The 20,044-nt window shown below is 35.6% G+C and overlaps 1 protein-coding gene across 2 annotated transcripts in view; it reads left to right on the top strand.

Annotated features, from left to right (window-relative positions):
• The window catches only part of LOC149550850 (cyclin-A1-4-like), a 58,422-nt gene that overhangs the window by 11,551 nt on the left and 26,827 nt on the right, over nt 1-20,044 (top strand). For both annotated transcript variants that reach the window (XM_089786431.1, XM_089786430.1), the window contains exons 2-3: nt 8,867-9,233; nt 9,393-9,532. In XM_089786431.1, the coding sequence (XP_089642557.1) occupies nt 8,867-9,233; nt 9,393-9,532 (507 nt within the window). The remainder of the gene's footprint in view (nt 1-8,866; nt 9,234-9,392; nt 9,533-20,044) is intronic.

The following is a 20,044-nucleotide window of genomic DNA, read 5'->3' as shown; positions in this document are numbered from 1 at the left end:
TGAAACACCTTCATTATCAACAAAGAAAGTGGTTGGTCTTGCTGGTGACATTTGCATATCCCCAAGCATCTAACGAAGCCAAACAACTTCACAACTTGCCTTAATTGTCCCTCTGTATTTTGTCTCTATAGAGGAGAGAGAAACTGCCTGTTGCTTCTTACTGGTCCATGTGACGAAATCGAATCCCAAACTGAACAAATATTTAGAAGTTGACTTATTATCATTAACATAACCGACCCAATCTAAATCTGTGAACCCATTGAGTTTAGGATTAGAACTCTGAGAGTAAAGAAGTCCATAATCTGTAGTGCCCTTCACATGACAAAGCACACACTTTGCTGCCATCCAATGATCAACCTTTGGAGTTGTCTATTGCTTCTTATTGGTCCATGTGACAAAATCTAATCCTAAGTTTAACACATATCCGGAAGTTGACTTTTTATCATTAACAAAACCGACCCAATCTAAATTTGTAAACCCATTGAGTTTAGGATTAGAACTTTGAGAGTAAAGAAGTCCATAATCTGTAGTGCCCTTCACATGACGAAGCACAAACTTTGCTGCTATCCAATGATCAACCTTTGGAGCTGTCATAAAATGTGAGATGTAGTTGAATGCGAAGTTGATATCAGGTCTAGTTGCATAGAGGTAGATGAGACTGCCTACTAGTTGCCTCTATGTAGTATCATCAACTGGAGGAAAATTAGAGTTGGCTAATAACTTGAGACCTTTCTCCATGGGTGTAGATACAGGCTTACAATCCTTCATACAAAACTTGTCTAACAAAGCCCTGACATATTTGGATTGAGAAATGAATATACCAGAAGATTGCTACCAAACCTCAACAGCTAGGCAATAATGCATGAGCCCAAGGTTAGTCATATCAAAAGAGTGGCATAAACTCTGTTTGATTCCTTGACTCAGAGATGCCAAACTGCCAATGATGATCAAATCATCCATATAAATGACCACAAGGATGATGTCACTGTCAGTAGTCTTGATGTACAAATTTGAGTTTGAAGAACTCCTCTGGAAGCCTTGATCATTGAAATGCTCATCAATTTTCATGTACCATGTTCTAGGGGCCTACTTCTAACCATAGAGAGCTTTCACCAGTCGAAGAACCTAGTGTTCTTTACCAACAACATTGAAACCAGGAGGTTGTGTCATGTAGACCTCTTCTTGTAGGTCACCATTCAGGAAAGCACTCGACTCCATTTGATGGACCTTCTAGCAAAATTGTGTTGCCATGGCTAGGACTAATCTGATAGTGCTCATCTTTTCTATAGGAGCAATGACCTCATAATCAATGCTTTGACGTTGAGAAAAACTCTTCGCAACTAAATGAGCTTTGTACTTATCCAAAGTACCATCAGATTTGTATTTTATTTTGTAGACCCATTTGCAGCCAATGGGTTTCTTCCTTGGTGGTAGATCAGGAAGGATCAAGTGTGATTCTTCAACAAGCTTTGATGTTTAGATGTCATAGCCTGTTCCCACTTTAGAATTCCTTTAGCCTCAAAGTATGTCTGAGGTTCAAACACACTGTGAATGTTGGTCACGAGAGCAAAATTAATTGTCTCTGTAGGTTTGCTCTTTTTTCTATCAATTCTCCCATCGATGAAATCATCATCTCAAAGATCAACAAATGTCTTAGCTCACCACTTAGGCCAGAGAGGAGAAGGACCAACATTAGCATTAGGAGGTGCTCTATGATCAAGTTCCTCATCAGAAGAGAAGCCAGAGGTGTCTATACAAGAATCACTGGTATAGTTGGAGCTACTGGAGCCCTCCCATCAAGTGGACCTAATGGAAGCCGAACTCCCAAATCACAAGCCTTCATAGGCTAATCTGCTAGATCAGGAACAAGGGAAATAGGCATGAATGGCCCTTGCTTCTCATCAAAGACTACATCATGACTGTATAGGAGACAATATGTCTTAGTGTCGATTAAGCAGCAGGCTTTGTGAAGATTACTGTATCTAGCAAGCATGAGTTTTTGACTCTTGGCATCCAACTTGGTGCATGACGCATCAAAGATCCAACCATAAGCAAGAGCCAAAAACCTTCAGGTGACTAATTTTGGGCTTGTGACTTGACTAGGCCTCTTCCAGAGTCTTACCTTTGACTGCCACAATGGGTAAGAGGTTCAAAACGTAAATTGCAGTGTTAACTACTTCAGCCCAAAACTTATTTGGAACATATCTGTGGTTGAGTATGGATCGAGCCATCTCAGTGATTGTTTTGTTTCAACGTTCAAATACACTGTTTTGTTTTGGTGTGTGGGGTGTGGTTAATTGGCGCTTGATGTCATGAATACAAAAGTTATAGAATTCATTAGAACAAAATTCCCCCCATCGTCCGACCTAAGAGCAATAATAGATTTCCTAGACTCTTTTACAACTAGAGGTTTTAACTTCTGAAATACAATAAACGCTTCTAATTTCTTTTTAAGAAAATAGACCCACATTTTTCTATTGAAATCATCAACAAACACTAGAAAATAGTTGGACCCAAGAACAGGAGGAGTGGCCATAGGGCCGCAGATATCAACATGAACAATGCGATATTGCTTTCCAACCTGGCATGTTCACAAACTCCAAGCCGCTATGTCTCAATCTCTGGCAATCCGAGGACAAGCTCTTCTCGGGCAAGCTGAGAGAGAATGTACATTTAAGTGCCCATACTGTTGATGCCAAAGTGAATTGACTAAAGACCGTCAAGCAACCATAGCGAAGTTTCGAGAATCACCATAATCAACAAGTCTAAAAAGACCATGATCCTCAAAACCAACTGCAACATAGACTGAGTCTCCCTATAAGTGACGGTGCTCTGATGTGAACTAAAGGTGATATCCAATCGTTGAGTGTGTCGCAACAATTGACTGATTGAGAGTAGATTTAGTTCCATCCCTGGAACATAGTACACATCGAGGAAAATGAGATTCCTCCGAGCAAACAAAATTTGAATGTTGCCTTTGTTGAAAACAATGTACTCTTCCTCTCCACTAAAAATAAATGAATCTAAAAAGGGCTGGTAGTTAGTGAACCAATCTCTGTGGTGGGTGAAATGACGAGATGCACTTGAATCAACATACAAGGTAGACGACTTCACATGATTTGCAGGACTTTTAGCCATAAAAGCATAGAAGGTAGATTTTGTTTGCTTAGTGTGATTTACCCTGTTCACTTTTGGTTGCAAACCAGATTACTTAGATTGGGTAGCTAAGTGTTTTTGACAATCAACCTTCATGCGGCCATACTTGTGGCAGTAGCTGCATTGAATGTTCTTTTTCTTGGAGCCTTCCAATGCTGGAGCAAAGAATTTTTGTTGAGAAGACTGCAGTGAATGAGACTTGGCCTTATCCTTTTGAAAGAATTTAGTTGCAAAGGCTTGCTCTGTGGAGGTGGAGCTGGAACTACTACCGCACTATTGTTTCCACCAATCACGTTGATGCAGAAGTGTGCAGAGATTTGTGAACTTCATATCAACACCAGTAGAAGTGATGTTGAGATTCTCGATAAAATGCTCTTAGGACTTGGGTAAAATTTTAAGGGTTATTACCACAATGTCCTCTTCCCCCATCTTGTGTCCAATGACAAGCAACTGATCACAAATTTTCTGAATCTTATTCAGGTGTTCTTGGAGCGAATTCTGCTCATCCATGAAAATAGAAAACAAAGTGGTCTTGAGAAAGAAGGCCTTGCTTTTGTTTGAAGTCTCATGAAGTTTCTTGAGACGCTCCCATATCTTGGTAACTGTCTTGCAAGATGGAATCTGAGGGAGCTGATCATTAGCTATAGATAATTTGAGAAGCATCATTGCCTCTTGGTTATTTTGATTAAAGTTATCCTAATCAGTACTAGTTGCAGTTGGACATTGTGTAACACCAGAACAATCTGATCAATATTCCGATATTCAAAGATTGTTAACATCCGTTGCTTCCATGTGCTGTAATTCTAACCATTGAGTTTCTGATTTCCCTCGAGCAAAATATTTGTCAAAGATGCCATAGCACGTTTTCCTGTGAAAAAATGTGAAAATTTATGAAGGCACAATTTCGAGGCAAAATGTTAGAAGACCCACAAAAATGAAGAGGTACCCAAAAGGATTATGTTGTTGGATTCTAGATCTGTTGGCTTGAAAATCAATGCACCTAGAAAAAAAGACGATAACCTAATTGAGCTCTCGAAAAACCACCAAGAATCTTTTTTTTGATCTGGTACAAAAATTTAGGGTTTCAGAAAAATGTACAAGTCTCCAAAAAGTTTAAAAAATGGCGGATTTTGTTGGAAAAATTGCAAATTCTGGGTGCAAATATGATATTGAGGGTTTCAGAAACCCTAGATGACGCAAAACATAGCAGAACTATCGACGATATGGAGGAAATAATTGTGCTTTTGTGCAAATTGACATAAAAAATGTTGTTTCTATAGCAGGTCATTGTGTGGGTTACAAAAATGTGCACAAACATAGCCAAACAATTCCAAAACAAAGTCACAAAAACCTGACAAATGCAGCTAAAAACACGTCCATAGCAGGAGGAAAAATGGATGCGATTTTTAAACAAAAAACCTAGCAAAAAAATGACCAACAAATGGGCATGATTTGTAGTCGAAAACTCTAGCTTGCGGGAGTAGATAGGCTGAAAACTATTTTTGAAAAAAATGGTACCAATAATTTTGAAACGAAATTATTAATTTTTATTCGAATTTGTTTTGAAGTATTTGCTTTGACACCATATTACATGAAGTAATTGCTAAAATACTTGCTTCATATTAATAGAGATCAATAGATCAATATATACAAATGAATAAACGATGTTTCCTTAGGAAACAATCGTCAAGAACAGAAACATTCTATTCTAGCTAATAGATAACTAACAGCTATGGAAAAGCTAACTAAATATTAGAAAGAATCTAATATTTGCAATAGATTACAATAGATAACTATTAAATAGAAATAGAAAGTATCTATTATCGTAATATGTTCTTGGTCTTCAACAAAAGAACTTTACAAGACTCGACAAAAGTTAAAGGAACTTGACAGTACTTGACAAAGGCAAAAAACCCAAGAACTCTAGAGATTTTTGAGGATTTAAAACTGGTTTCATACACTCTTTATTAATTAAATCTTAATGACACAATAACATCATGAAATAAATGCTATTTTGATCACAAGAGTATACATCGATCACATAAGTATAAACACAAATTGTAGCTAAAAGAAATAGCAAACTTAAATATGTAAAATTATAAATATTGTGAAATGTATACAAAACTTATGGATTATGAAATGTATACAAAACTCATGGATGACAAAATCCATGACATTAAATGTTCCAAACGTATATAAAAGCAAAAACAAGTCTGTAGCTTAGAGGACCCTACATCCCTCCTATGAAGTCTTCCAACATAGGTCCTGAATGAATTAGCAGTCACAACCTCCACTTGAGACATGCCACCCTCACCAACATCAACAGTGGTTTGTGTCTTCTCATGTTATGTGCTTCTCTTTGGCCATGGCTACACCCTCAACCTCTCTATTTGCCTAGTCGATCCAATCAAGGTCCTCATCACTAAAGATAGGATCAGTAGCCTCTGTGATTCACTGAGATTCTGGATTGGCATTGTTCAACATGATGGGGGTTGTAAGAGACTTTTCTCATGTCTCCAATCTCCGAAGAGGATGTCGCACAATCTGAAGTAGATAAATTCCTTTCAACTATAAGAGGAGCACACAATGCTCTACAATCCGTAAAACTGAATTGACCAAGACAATGTTTTGTCTTCAATCTCTCTCTTCTGATTTTCACACCAATAATGTTTTTAGTTGCACTAAGATCTTTCGTTTCAAAATTGTTTTGCAAGTTGAGGTTTTAGTTTTGAAATCATTCTTTTCCCCTTACTAGTAGATAACATATTCTCAACATATAATGAGATAAATTGGAAATAATTACCATCAGATTTATAAGAAACACACTCATCTAATTTGGAATGTTCAAATCCTTAACTAACAGTATGCATCAAATTTCTAGTACCATGTGCATTAAAGATGAAACCCTCATCTTTTCCAATGAAGTAGCCATAGACTTGCTTTCACAGAAGTACTATTGCACTCAACAATTGTTGTGTTAGGCTCATACAATGTGTCAAATCCGGTATCTCTAATAATCACTCAGCATCTTGCATCTTGCATTGGAAAATACTAACTTTGTATTTGCATCTATTAGTTTGCTCATATATACTAAATTTTGTGCTAATAGAGTGATATACAACATGTCATTAATCCTTTTATTCTACCATCAAGAAACTTGATTCTAACTTTACCATGGCTAATAATAGTTGAATACGTACCTCACCTCCATCATATTTTTGGATACTTGGAAAATCAATCTCTATTAGAGGTCATACAAAAAGATGCATTTGAGTCAATCAACTAAGCATTCGTACCTACACGAGTGGAGAAGCTTGCAGTTAACGCAGCGCCATCTTCCTTCTTAGACTTATAATCAGAATCAAGTTTTTTAATTTTCTTCTTCTTTGCACTTGTTATGAAAGTATTTAGGTTTATCATGGTTTCAAGTTTTCAACAAATAGATTTGGACTTTTCAGGAGACCTAGATCTCCCCTTAGACTTGGATCTATCACGTTTTTACCTTTCTTGCCTTTTTCTTTAGGTATTCCTTGAACTTTATGGGGTCATTTATGGATATTTTTCTTCTCTTCTGTTCAAAAAGCAAAGGACCTGCAATGTTTTCAAATTTCAAGACAATACAACACTCCAAATAGCCATAAGAAGAGAATCTATCTCTAGGATCAAACATAGTGAAGCAAGATCTAACATCTCTCTTCCCTGCCCATTTTTACATCAATTGATGTCAATTGAGCCACTAAAATATAAAATGTTTCCTGGTAGTCTGCAACCTATCTACCCTTTTCCATTCTCAAGGATTATAATTCTTTCTTCAAGAAAATCTTATCTACTAAAGATTTGGCTTGATATATCTCACCAAAAGTTTTTCATTTTTTCTTTACATAAGACTCTTCATGGACATTGATACAAACAAAAATCTATCAGCCCCAATCTGATAAAACTTCTGCCTTTACAGTCCATAACACCATATTGACAGTAATAGGTCTTAAAACATTCTTAGAAACAATGCCCGTAAATCTCAATCAATTAACAAATCCATCATCCTCAGACATTATTTGCTAGTGTGTTTTTATCTGTTCCAAAGGAGGGAGTTTTGACCTTGTCCAGCTTATAATTTGTCTATATAAGGTTTTTGGCACATTAGCCCCTGATTTCACTCCAAGAATTTCGTTGGTTGTTCTGCCATAAATTTGTGTACAGTTTTATGAGGTCTCTGAAATAAATTCTCATTTTCAAATTTCTTTGAATATACTATTTATCGTTGAATTATTGACATGTGATATAATTTAAACAATGAACACAATTTTTTTTTTTGAGTCAAATAATGCTTTACTCTGTAATTTTTCTCTCTTTGATTAAATACTTGATAGCACATCATTTTTCATGGCCAATTACATTACATAATTCTGGTACAAATTAATTTTCATTTTTTTCTGTCATTCCATTTTGTACCTAGGGTTTAGATGTTTTCCAGGTTCTATTTATGTAGATCTACCGTTTGCAAAATTAGTGTCAGCTGTTCAAGGTCAATAGTTTGGTTCTTGTTTATATTTTGATGTTTTTGTTAAATCAAATATCTTAAACCTATATTAACAGTCTTGCTTCACCATATGAATTTTGTGTACCATAGAAACATTCTGAACTCTGAAACCATCTCTGCTAATGCTGTCTATGCAGAATTTATTCATCAGAACTATCAAGACAGCTTTTATTTTCCGAGCCAAAAATGATTTTAGCCTGTCAGTTTTATTTTTAGTATGCTGATACCATTTACTAACAAGGCTTGCTTGAACATGATTTTTTTTGAGTGGCCAAACCTGTTTGACCAAATTTACCATTGACATTAACTTCTATTTTGTAATGCAAACTCTGTTCTCTTTGTGCATGCCTTGTAAACTATGATGAACATAGTTAAAACCAATCTACTGGTAGTAAAGATTTGTAGATGCATTGAACCAGGATATGGTATGATTATCAATGAACCAATTATCATGAATGCAAACTTATAGCAAGTTTCTCGTTTGAAGATGGAGACTTGAGAGTTAGTGCCACACTTTTGACATTATGTGTTAGTTTAATGCATCAGATTTATATATCTTATGAGCATTTGACTTTGAAATATTTATTTCATTTCACTTTCACATTCATTTTCTTTGACTATGTTTTTTGAAGCATTTAAAATCCCAAACTTTAGTAAATGTTTCATTCACCTTCGTGAACACATCAAATACTGGAATCTTGTTACTGTTATAACATCATGAGAAAAATTCCCCATGGCCGGTGGGACAAATATTTTCCAACTATCATCAGTCAGTCAATTTAATTCAGTCACAAAAACGGACTCTGAGGTATTTTTACTCTCTAACATTCTATATCTATGGTTTCCTGCAGTTCTCAACTTCTCATTATACCACAAAGCTTTTAGGATTATGGCGAAAAAAATTGACAATATTTTACAGCAGCGTTATCTTGAATTTTTGTTAGATATGTGTGTGATTTCTTACTGGGAAAATTCTTGCTCTGAATCTAAGTGTGCCACATATTGCAGGATTTATAAAGGTAATTCAGGAATATAGTGAAACTAACTATTTTGTGTGACCAAAATAATAATTTACTGTTTATCTTTCCTTTTCTGATTTATCAAAGTCATCATGAACTGTGTTTCTTAGCCTGTCGTTGAAAATTCATTACGATGTCTTTTTTTGCCAAGGGTTCTGCCCAAGCTACGACTTCTAAAGTCAGGAGTAGAGTGATACTCTGTGGCAGAGATTCTGAAATTCACAAGATAAGTGCAAAATCTTCCGTCCCAAAACACCCTGCGAAGGCTAGGGTTGTTTTGAAGTCTCCAGAGAGCAATGCTGCTTCCAGTAGCTCAGTTTCCTCTTGTCCAGATGAGAGTATTTCATTGTCAGGTGTAATGGAACCAAAGATCAAAATTGCATCTATTTCAGACTCTTCAGCTTCTCCAAATGCTGCATATACGGATGGATTTTACTTTGATATTGCCGCATTGGAGAGGGAAACTGCACAAAGCTTGAGCATATCAAAGAATCATTCAAAAGAAAAGTCTTTGCAAGGCAGGATTACTATTTCTCCCTCTACACTCTCATTTGTAGTCTTCTAGTTCTATCTTGTGTTCTGTGCTCTATGACAGATCCAAAATGGCTTTCATCATAAGACAGATCCAAAATGGCTTTCGAAGTGTTTCTTATTTGTAATGATGGTATTTGTTGCAGTCCATCATTTGGAGGACAGTTCTCTGGAAGTTGCAGGGGTGGAAGGATCTCAATATATTAACATTGATTGTGATAACAGAGATCCCCAGTTGTGCACATTATATGCTTCTGATATATATGATCACCTTCACAAAATTGAGGTAACTAACTTATTGTGGGATGTAATGATGACATTTTTTTAAGATAAAACTAAAAGGTTACTGAGATGAATATTTTTTGCATTGGGTTAGCAGTCTAAAATGCACATTTTGATAGGACTCACCTACAATAAACTGGTGTAAATGGTTATTCGTAAACAATATTGTGGTTCTGCATAATGGATATAATTGTTTGATAAAAAATCTTCATGTTTTAATAGGATAGTCAGCAATTTTATTGATGGCTTATAAGGTTTCAGGTTATTGATGTTGTGTAGGAAGCTGTGGTTGGTCTGTGTTTGATATGCTTCAAAATTGGCTTCTGCTCTTGCTCAATAGTAAACAGTCCATGCAATACAGAATGAGTAAAGAGGATATAAAACGAATATGGTATAATGGGACATTCCTGTGCATTATTTTTCATAGAGTTTATTAGTTAGAACTAAGAACAAACCTTAATGAGTTTGACACAAGGATTAGTAATTATCTCTCATACGTTTAATTCTTGCACTATATCAATTGAATTATTTTAATATGTTTTACTCTGTTAAATATTTTAGCACTAGAAAAGTAAAATGACCCACAATTACATAAAATTGAGAAATAATAAAAGACCAAAAAACTTCATAATACTTGAGATAAATTTATTTGTGTCATTAGATAAGCAAAATCTATGCTAGGTGATGATGTGCTTTTTTTAGATTTATAAATTGTGGGTATAGCTCACATCTGTACTATTAAAAATTTAAAATAAATAACAAAAACCAGTAAAGTCCTCTTTGGGAACAATTAGAAAACCAGGCTATAGTAGTCATACTTAGCATAGCTTATACCAACCTAAGGTCAATTCCTATAAACAGGAATGCCAAACAAACTAACTAGACCTTCAACCATTCCTTACTGGCTTAGACCAATGTCTCCATTTCTGCCAGGGTTGGGAAGCGTCATACTAGGTGAATCCTTATCTTTTTTCTTCTGAACTACACTCCCATCATTTGTGCCATTAGAAACTGTATCAGACACCGCAAAATCTAGAAAATCCTGATACTTCTCAAGTTGGAGGATCTTCTATCTTCATAATGCCCATTGTGTGACCAAAAAAAATCACATATAGAGAAATACACGGAACACCACTAGTAGAGCTATAAGACAACAATGTAGTTTGGCCCACAAGTAGTTGTGAGGTAGGAGGAATTTTTGAACTGCAGCGATTTCCCATTAGCTCTTGTTATTGTAAATAATTAATTATTATTACACTTTACTTAGGATAATACATTTTTATTAGTTGTCATGTAGACACTTAGGAATATGCATAGACATATGAGTTGTCTTGTTGACAACACAGGAGATACACCTATGTAAACTTATCCTCTCATCATTGCACAAACTCCTGTGCTCAAAGGAGTATAATCCACCTTTGGTGGACATGTGCTAAGTTGTAATCCTTATCTTCTTGCTGACTCCTAGTCATATTAGTTGCCTTTATATACAAGGCACTTCTATGATGTATTAATCCAATCATTTGATATCCATTCTCATTTGATCATATCTTGTCTCTCTTGTGCTATCTCTTGAGCTTCTAGATGTTGGCATTTCATTCTTGCCTTAAGCAAATTCTTACATGGTATCAGAGCTATATCAAATTCTTACATGGTATCAAAGCTATACCAAATTTTTACATGGTATCAGAGCCATGGGAGCTTTATTATATAGCCATTGGAGAGATTTTTTTTGTAGGTCGAGATTGGAGCTTGCTTGTGTAAATCAGATATTGGCATCATATTCAGAAGGTCAAAAAACCCCCAAATCGACTTTTGTTTCATCAAAATCGGACATCTAAGGTGAAATTTAAAGTCAACTGATTTTTGGAGGTGCGGCGGTGGCGATTCAGGAAAAATAATTACAGAGGTGATTTTCAAACAATGATATCTCCCTTAGACAGACTCCTTTTTTCGAGCAATTTTTTTTTGTCTTGGGGTAGAATTTTGTGATCTACACATTGGTGCAGGATGTTTGAGATCTCTGTTCTTGAAGTTTTTTGCAAATTGCAAATCTCGATTTTTGCAACTTCAAAGGCTTAGTTTGGACTCATTTGGACACATATTCAGGTACTATTTTTTTTGAAAGTGCATATTTTTTGTCTACTTTCTAGATCTAGTATCAGTTTGGAGTAATTTTGAGTAGACATAGTACTTTCAAAATTTGGTCTCATTTTGGCCTATTGGCACTTGTAATTAATTAGATCCTTGAGAGGTCTTGTGTCTTATCTTGTTGAGACCGATATAGCTTCATATTTGTTGTAACCAGCAAAATCAGAAGTCCACTTAGGCCCTAAATTGGCAAGTGGTCATTGTAATCGCACTAAATATAAAGTGCCAAACCATGCATTAAGGGGGGTTTTTTTGATTTCTTTTTTGTATTTTGGGGGTGCATACATTATTTGATCTCATGGAGTCACGTCAAAAGTGTCACTTTGGTTTAAGATTCAAATTAACAAAAAGGAACTATCAGAAATGGAGTGCTTTGATGATTGATCATCTAAGAGAACATAAGGAAGTGTTTTTTTATCTATATTCGAAGATATTTCCACCTAATACTAATTGGGGACATCTTTCTCTTCTTCTTCGCTTTATGTATAACAGTATGAGTAAGGAATCTTTTGCTCCTCTTAGTAAGGCAAGTAGTCTCATGACATTTGGATGTGTCTTTGGGAAGCATATCTAGATCCACGAGTCCCTCCATTACCAGAGGACATTCCACCTCCAATCACTCCAGTTGTGGTACCTTGTAATGACCCTTTTTAGGTCATTCATTTTTTTTGGCTTTCTCTTTGACTACGACTCCTCTGTTATTTGGTGCCTCCTCTCCTTGCATGTAGGTTTCCTTTCTTGGCGTGTGTGGGTTTCTTTCACATCTTTGCGTTGAGTATGTTGGCATCCATATATGTACACGATCAATCAACTGTTCATTTATGTGATATGCCCATCCTTGGACTTCTCCAATCTTATTTTATCTTATCCACATTGTAAGGTGGTTTGGGTACTGACACAGCTCCTTGCCAGAGTCTGTTTGTAATGATTCAGTTTATTTAACTCTCTTGTTTGCTTCGATTTCTTTATTTGAGTATGTATGCGTTTGTGGATTTGATTGGCAGTGGTGGAAACATCCACGTAATCTTCACAATTGACAAGATTTTGCCATTGTCAAGTCTGTTCTTTCTTCATTGCTAATTGGTGTCCCGTTAGTTTCTATTATGTTCTTTGTCCTCCGTATTTGGTCCATGCATCTTCATTGTTATTGCTTCAGTAATTTGTCAAAGATGTAATCAATTCCATCTCTTCCTTATTCGCCATCCACCTATAACATTTGATTGGATTTCTTTATATGTGTTGGTCGGTATTGGCCAACAGTCACATCCTTATGTGTTAACTAATTCATAGTTATGTTAAAATATATATATTTATATGTTATTTAAATATGATGTTTATCATATATATTTACTTATATTATATGTTATTATAACATATTTGATTGTATTATCATTTATATTAACTCTTGTATCATTTATATAATATTATTTTGATTATTTTATTAATCAATTAATATTATATATATTCAAATGTGATAATATCTAGATATGTTATTATTTCATTGTTTATAATGTAATTGTAACATTTATTTATTCTTATATCTTAATCTTATTATTATGAATAATAATAATTTATATTATTACTATGAATAATACAAATGATTAAGTAAAATAAATAGATCATAAGTATTTATAAATATTATTTCTTTTGTGAACAATCGATAATAGCGTATGAACTATTATTATATTTTATCCAATTATAGGATTCCCTCTTAAAGTATGATATAAGAATAGGGTAATATATATATGTATTAAGGTACATATATACAAAGGCATGATATTAATACGTTTGATATAATTACGTAATATTGAAGAATCATTCTAATCAATGAAATGTCGACTTGTTTGATTTTGAATATCAACTCATTTAATATTAGAATGGAGGTCGATGAATAATAATCTACAAATGATGTGATAGATATCCTTTCTCTTGGAGACAAGGACATATTAATATGTTAACTTAATGACAAATTATATCATTATTATTAATAATTAATTTATCATTAAATCTTATAAATATGGGGAAATGACATACCTACAACTTCAGTTGCGATCATACCTCCAGATGCTCCTGTTGCTTCTACTGATCCAGTTCTAGCCACAGATGCTCCTGATTCAATGCAGTAGGAAACACCATGTCTTCCTATTTTAGATTCATGGAATGACTTCCTTACAGACATTGCAATGCTGTTTGTGGAGTCTTACATTGAAGATGTGGGAGACATTATTGATGACATCCATCTTCTCTTTGTTGAGGAGAATTCTTCACTTGTTGCGAGGGAATACTCTGACCCTCAACCACTTGATCTTTCTTTTGAGACTGACATGATTGTGGACACTTCTTTTTAGTAGTTGGAGGAGGACTCTTTTACTTTAAAAGAGACAAATCAGTCTTTGGAGATTGTATTCCAATTTCCTCAGACATCATATCTTTTGAGGATTCTTCCTACTAGTTGGGGAGCATTCTCTACTACACCTATGGCACTACTTCTTCCTACAAGGAGGAACATCATTCCGTTTTCATGGTGCAACTTCTTCAGTCATCAAGGAGCTCTTTTCATGGGTGTGCATTCATCATTGAGGGGAGGCTACATTACTTCTCTTCCCATATCTTCCTATAAGGATGATTCCTTGTCTTTGGAGTTTGATTCACTTTCATACATGGACATGTTACCTTGTTTGCCACCTTCTTTTGGGCATCCACCAGATTGGCTTGTTGCATCGACATTCATCAATGACTTGTCAACATACGAGCAGACTTCAAAGGCAGCATCTATAGCATACTACATATGGATTCCTCATCCATCTTCCTATCCACAATGGGAAGTATACTTGCACCTATACTTGGTATATCTTCTTCCTAAAGGGAGAAATGTCGTTTGTAGGCATTGGATACTTTTTTTGTCTTCATGACATTCTTGCAGGAGATTATTCATTATGGGGGGATAACATCATGTATTCTTTCTTATGGGGGATATATGCTTGTACATGCATGATGTATGTCATACTAGGGGGGTCTTCATTACTCTATCCTTGCATGCATCTTGTATTTCTTCATCTCTCTTTTTGGAGGAGGTTTTTCCCATCAGGTTTTCCCTCTTTCTCCGTTTTTAGAGAGATTGCATTGCATTGCATTGCATTGTATGTAGAGCATTGCATTTGTACATGGGTACCTAACATGGCTTAGTAGCCGGGACCCACATTACATCTTGCATTTAGCTTTGTGAGCTAAGTGCATTCCCCTAAGTTGCACTTAAGGGGGGGTGTTAGTGTAAGTAATTAATTATTATTACACTTTACTTAAGTTTACTTAGGATAATGCATTTTTATTACTTGTCATGTAGACACTCAGGAATATGCATAGACATGAGTTGTCTTGTTGACAACACAGGAGTTAGCAACTTATTTGAGCACATGGTATCTACAACATCTCTTTATGAGATACACCTATGTAAACTTATCCTCTCATCATTGCACAAACTCTTGTGCTCAATGGAGGATAATCCACCTTTGGTGAACATGTGCTGAGTTGTAATCCTTATCTCCTTGTCGACTCCTAGTCATATTAGTTGCCTTTATATACAAGGCACTTTTATCCATTCTCATTTGATCATATCTTGTCTCTCTTGTGCTATCTCTTGAGCTTCTAGAACTTGGCATTTCATTCTTGCCTTAGGCAAATTCTTACATCTCTAACTCCCACATTTGAAGAAGACACCTTCTAAAGATGATGAAGCTCTGCTCTTCACCACCAGCTAGGGTTCATATTTTCTCGTCTTGAAGCATTGGAAGTCCACTTGAAGATGAGTGAAAAAATGTCCATATTAAAAATATCTTAGGCACTTGAAGTGGATATTCACATGGTCAAGTTCTTTGACACCAACACCATGTATTCTTCAAAAAATTTGTCTTCGAAAGACTTTTATCTGGGTTCATTTCAACATAAATATTAGAAAAGGTGATGTGGTATTGATCTTATTTGGGAGATAAGATCAAAAGTGGTTAGAAATTAAATGCATGAAGGGCCGATTAAGGTTAACAACAATTTAATCAAGGGCCGACCAAATTAAGGAAATTGTCAGTGGCTAGTCAAGGGTTGCTTGGATCTTCTCGTGATGCATTTGCGCTCCTCACGCGTTGATGATGTGTCTCAAGTATAAAATCACTCTCAGGCAAAACTTACACTTGGATACCTTTGCATATAATTAAGTTGCCTCCATTGCTCCCAAAACTTCATCTGAGTGCCTCAAACAGTCCTCTTATGACTTGCGTTACATATCATCAAAGAACACCAACAAGAACTTCCTAAATTGCTTGTTGAAGATATGATTCATGCATGATAAGAATGTGGCAGTTGCATTATGTTGCCTTGGTTTTCTAATAGTTAGATTGTGGCAAAATTTTATCTTATTGGGCCCAAATGATGTTAAGTGTGCTAAATGCAAGTTTTAAAAGAGCCTGCAATCTATTGCCTTTTTAATGATTTTATGATTTTTGTGTCCCCGACTTGTCTCTAGCTCCATTCAGCACTTCGGATTTTCGAAATTTGACTTCTAAGTTAAAAGTTATGGTAGGTTAATGAAAGGATCCAAAACATGTATATTATATGGTGACATTAACCTTTCAACATTTAAAAGGTTAAGGTTCAAGGTTCAAAACACATGTTTCCTCTCCAAATCTTAACCTCTCACCCCAAAAAGAGTGAAGAAAAATATTCCAAACACGCGTTCTAAACCCCGAACCTTAACCTCCAAAACTAAAAGGTTAAGCATAAGGCCCAAAATTCGTGTTTTAAAGACAAAACTTAACCTCTTTTCCAAATGGTAGAGGTCAATGAACCTCAATAGAAGTCAGTTATTTTTGTGGCAAATATGAATTCAAATTATATAGTTGGGTGAAAGAACCAAACGCACCATGAATTAGAGGTTTGAATTTAGACAGTTATGGATGACATAAATGATCGATTGGCACTTATGGTTGCCGATGTTGGCATGGTATTGATGTAGGATGAAGAATGATGCTTCACTCATAAATCGGCTGCCATCCATTTGATTGAAATACTCAATTAATAGTGTGAAATGCACTAAGCTATTTAACCACGTGCCGCTAGAAATGCCATGCCAGAGAATGTGATGATTGGGATTGATAGCGTAAAGGAGTATATTTAGAGGAGTCATACAGGTGCCATATATGAGGAGGACATTCTCATTCCAGTTGACTCGTTGTTGAGATGGATAACTTTTATCGATGACATGTTTGCAATGCCAAAGTCCTGTGACAGTCATTGAAGGAACAATATACATGTCATCTAAAGGTATAACTGGTTTTATGGATGCATTCTCAGCCCTCCACCTTTGATTGCACTATCAACTTTGTCAATGTATTACTTATCCTTGGGTTCTTATTCATTTTCGCAAGGAAGATATGGATAAGATTTTTATGTAGTGGGATATAAAGAATCACAAACTAGTGGAATATAAAGAATCACAAACTATTTGTCACAATGCCTTAATAACATGCCCAAGAACTTGCCATAGGATATGACAACGAAATGTTTGGTCTCATGAAGGTTTATGTATTATTGAAAGAAACAGAATGCTGTAGAAATAGTTGACAGGTTCACACATCACCATGATGGAAGACCACAATGACAAAGCTAACATTGACATTGACTAAGTATGGAAGTAGAGATGGTAAACGTCTCAATTCTTTGACAATATACCACAGTGATTGTCTCATGAGTCATGGGACACACTTAAGGTGGTATGTGGGATGTGAGACAACGAACTGTTTCATGGAACGTTCTTGGATATGCCATTTCATGGGAATCAATGAGCATTGTCACAAAATGAGGATGGACGCACCAAGTCGTGCGAGAATCTCCTTTCCTTGTCCAAATTGGGATGCATGTGGAAGATATTCAAAAGGGAATTGCAATATTGAAAAAGATGTAAAAATGTTTTATATTAATACAATCAACACTTTCAAAGTCAAATTTATCAACCTTTTCCAAGCCTATGCTCGAGCCTTGCACATTGAAAGAATTAGGTCTCGAGTACAACAAACTGTTTTAGTGGACACTGTGAGTGATTAATCATTCGATAGCTTTGGTTGCTGGATTGTAGAGGAGCATAGTGGAATGAAACCTATGCTAATGAACTATTTGATAGAAGCTCCACAAGTCATATGAACATTTCTTAAACATATGATGTCGCAGAGTGAAGCGCTGGGAACGATAATTGTGTGAGTGGATGTTGCAAGCGAAGAATCATTTGACAACCTTGATCACGCACATTTGAAGCACGATGAAGCTATATTGTTGACAAAATAGCTCTGGTCAAAAATACAAGTTGTATGCGAACTTTAATGATGCATGGCACTTGTTCGACAAAATGTCCACATGGAATTGTGGATGGTAAAGCGTGTTGTTGTTTGATACAGTATGACACCCGAGCCATTCCCTGCTCGTGCTAGAGACCACATTGACAGACATGCATGCAAAATATAAAAGCCTAGGAAAGCCAAGAACTATTTAATTGAATGCAAAAGTGGGGGAACCACGGTTAATATACAATGATGGGTTAATGATGATTCATCAAAAACATAGCCCGCCAATCTACGTGCTTACCATGGAACCATACATTGTTATTGAGGCATTTCCCACTACAATGCATGGAAGCATAGAGAAGGTCCAAAATTAGTTTGACTAGATGACTCAACTCATGATATATGCCAGCTATCCAGAGTAGCAAGTGTATATTATCCATGAAGCAAAGCATTCAAAATGCGGCCATTTTGGTTGGCAACTTTGAGTATGATACATGTGAGTCAGAGTTAGAGCACATTCTCTTCATATATGGGAGAGTTAAATGAGTAGATATGTAGTCTGGTATTGCTTTTGTCTAAATAGATGTGGGCATGATGCAAATGTTGCTATTCATGGGATTGATATAAGAGAACTTGGCCGACAAAGGTTTCATCTCTGTGGAATGGACAAAGGGTGGTTCTGATTCAGCAAGGTTAACCAAAAGCGGAAAGTCGATCATCATTATTTACTTGTCGTGTTTCTAGATAGAAGCATTGACAGTAGTGTATGGACATCATCTTAAGCATTTAAAAGTGGTGGCATCAGATATTGCAATCGAGATCTCGATTACCTTAGTGGGTATACATACTTCAAGGCCAAATTGCTAGTAAATTGGTGATCAATGAATTAGAAGAAATCTACACTCGCATTTCAGCGAAGTTATCTATTTGAAGGTTTTGTTACTTTTCATATCTTTCAAGTATGACCTTGTAAATAATGGCTTTGTCACTTTTGATTAGAGGTTAAGGACTCAACCATTTTTGGGTTAATTTTGTAAAGGCTAATTAACCTCGCCAAAATCACATAATTGGAGGTAGTTATTAACCATGAAGGAGTAGTTCTTAACCTCAATGTCTATATAAGGGATCATTTTGGCTTTGTAAAGGACTTTTTTAAACTTGAAGAATTGAGAGGACAACTTTATTACTGAAGTAGTATTGTTTCATGTATTGAGAACCAAGTTAATTTGAAAGTATTTTCAAGACCTTCGGTTTTTCAAATTCTTATGAGTTATGTTCATCGTAGGAGGATATAACATTTTATTCTCTCTCTTTTGTAAAGGCAATTAGTCAGTTAACAATCTATTCTATGCAATCAAGCACGTTTCTTGGTATCTTGAAAATGTGCCCATGATATAAAAAGTTAAAGTTACTTCATTTGATCCCTGTATGCATAGTTCGTTGGTATTTATGATGGAGTTTGAATCTTTATTAGTATGAGTTCTTGTTAGGAGTTTGTATATTCTTTGAGAAAGAACGAAGTGCTGCAAATCTTGATACTTGTATTTATCTCTGACCTTTTTAAAAACCCAAATTTTACATCCTACGAGGGAGCTTCCCCCCTTAACGCAGAGGAAGGTCGCTTATCAAGAGCCTATCCAACTGTTGGGAATAGTTTTCCAAATACACTCTGTTGGGCTAAATTACATCATATTTCCAAGTGACAAATCTGTTTACCAACACATTGGTAATTCCAAAGTGTATGATTCACAATTCATAGTGTCCATAGTTGCACCTAAAGGTTGTCTTATGAAAATCTTGCTAATGCACGTGAATCTGGTGATACATGTAGCTCATCCAACAACTTGTCAATATGTGGAATTGGTTAACTTTTCTTGATTGTCTTCTTGTTTGGAGTGCTATAGTTGATGCACACATTGAGAGTTTCATCCTTCTTCACCAAGACAACTGAAGATGGAAAATGGCTCGAGCTAGGTTTGATATGTCCCATGTTTCTAGAAGCTTTTGAATTGCCTTCTTGATTCCATCTCTGTACTTCT

The sequence above is a fragment of the Cupressus sempervirens genome, chromosome 6 (assembly GCF_028749045.1).
Source record: "Cupressus sempervirens isolate cs-2001-9-10 chromosome 6, ASM2874904v1, whole genome shotgun sequence".
NCBI classification, from domain to species: Eukaryota; Viridiplantae; Streptophyta; class Pinopsida; order Cupressales; family Cupressaceae; genus Cupressus; species Cupressus sempervirens.
The sequence above is the reverse complement of the archived record's forward strand: the minus strand, read 5'-3'. Positions and strand labels throughout refer to the sequence as shown.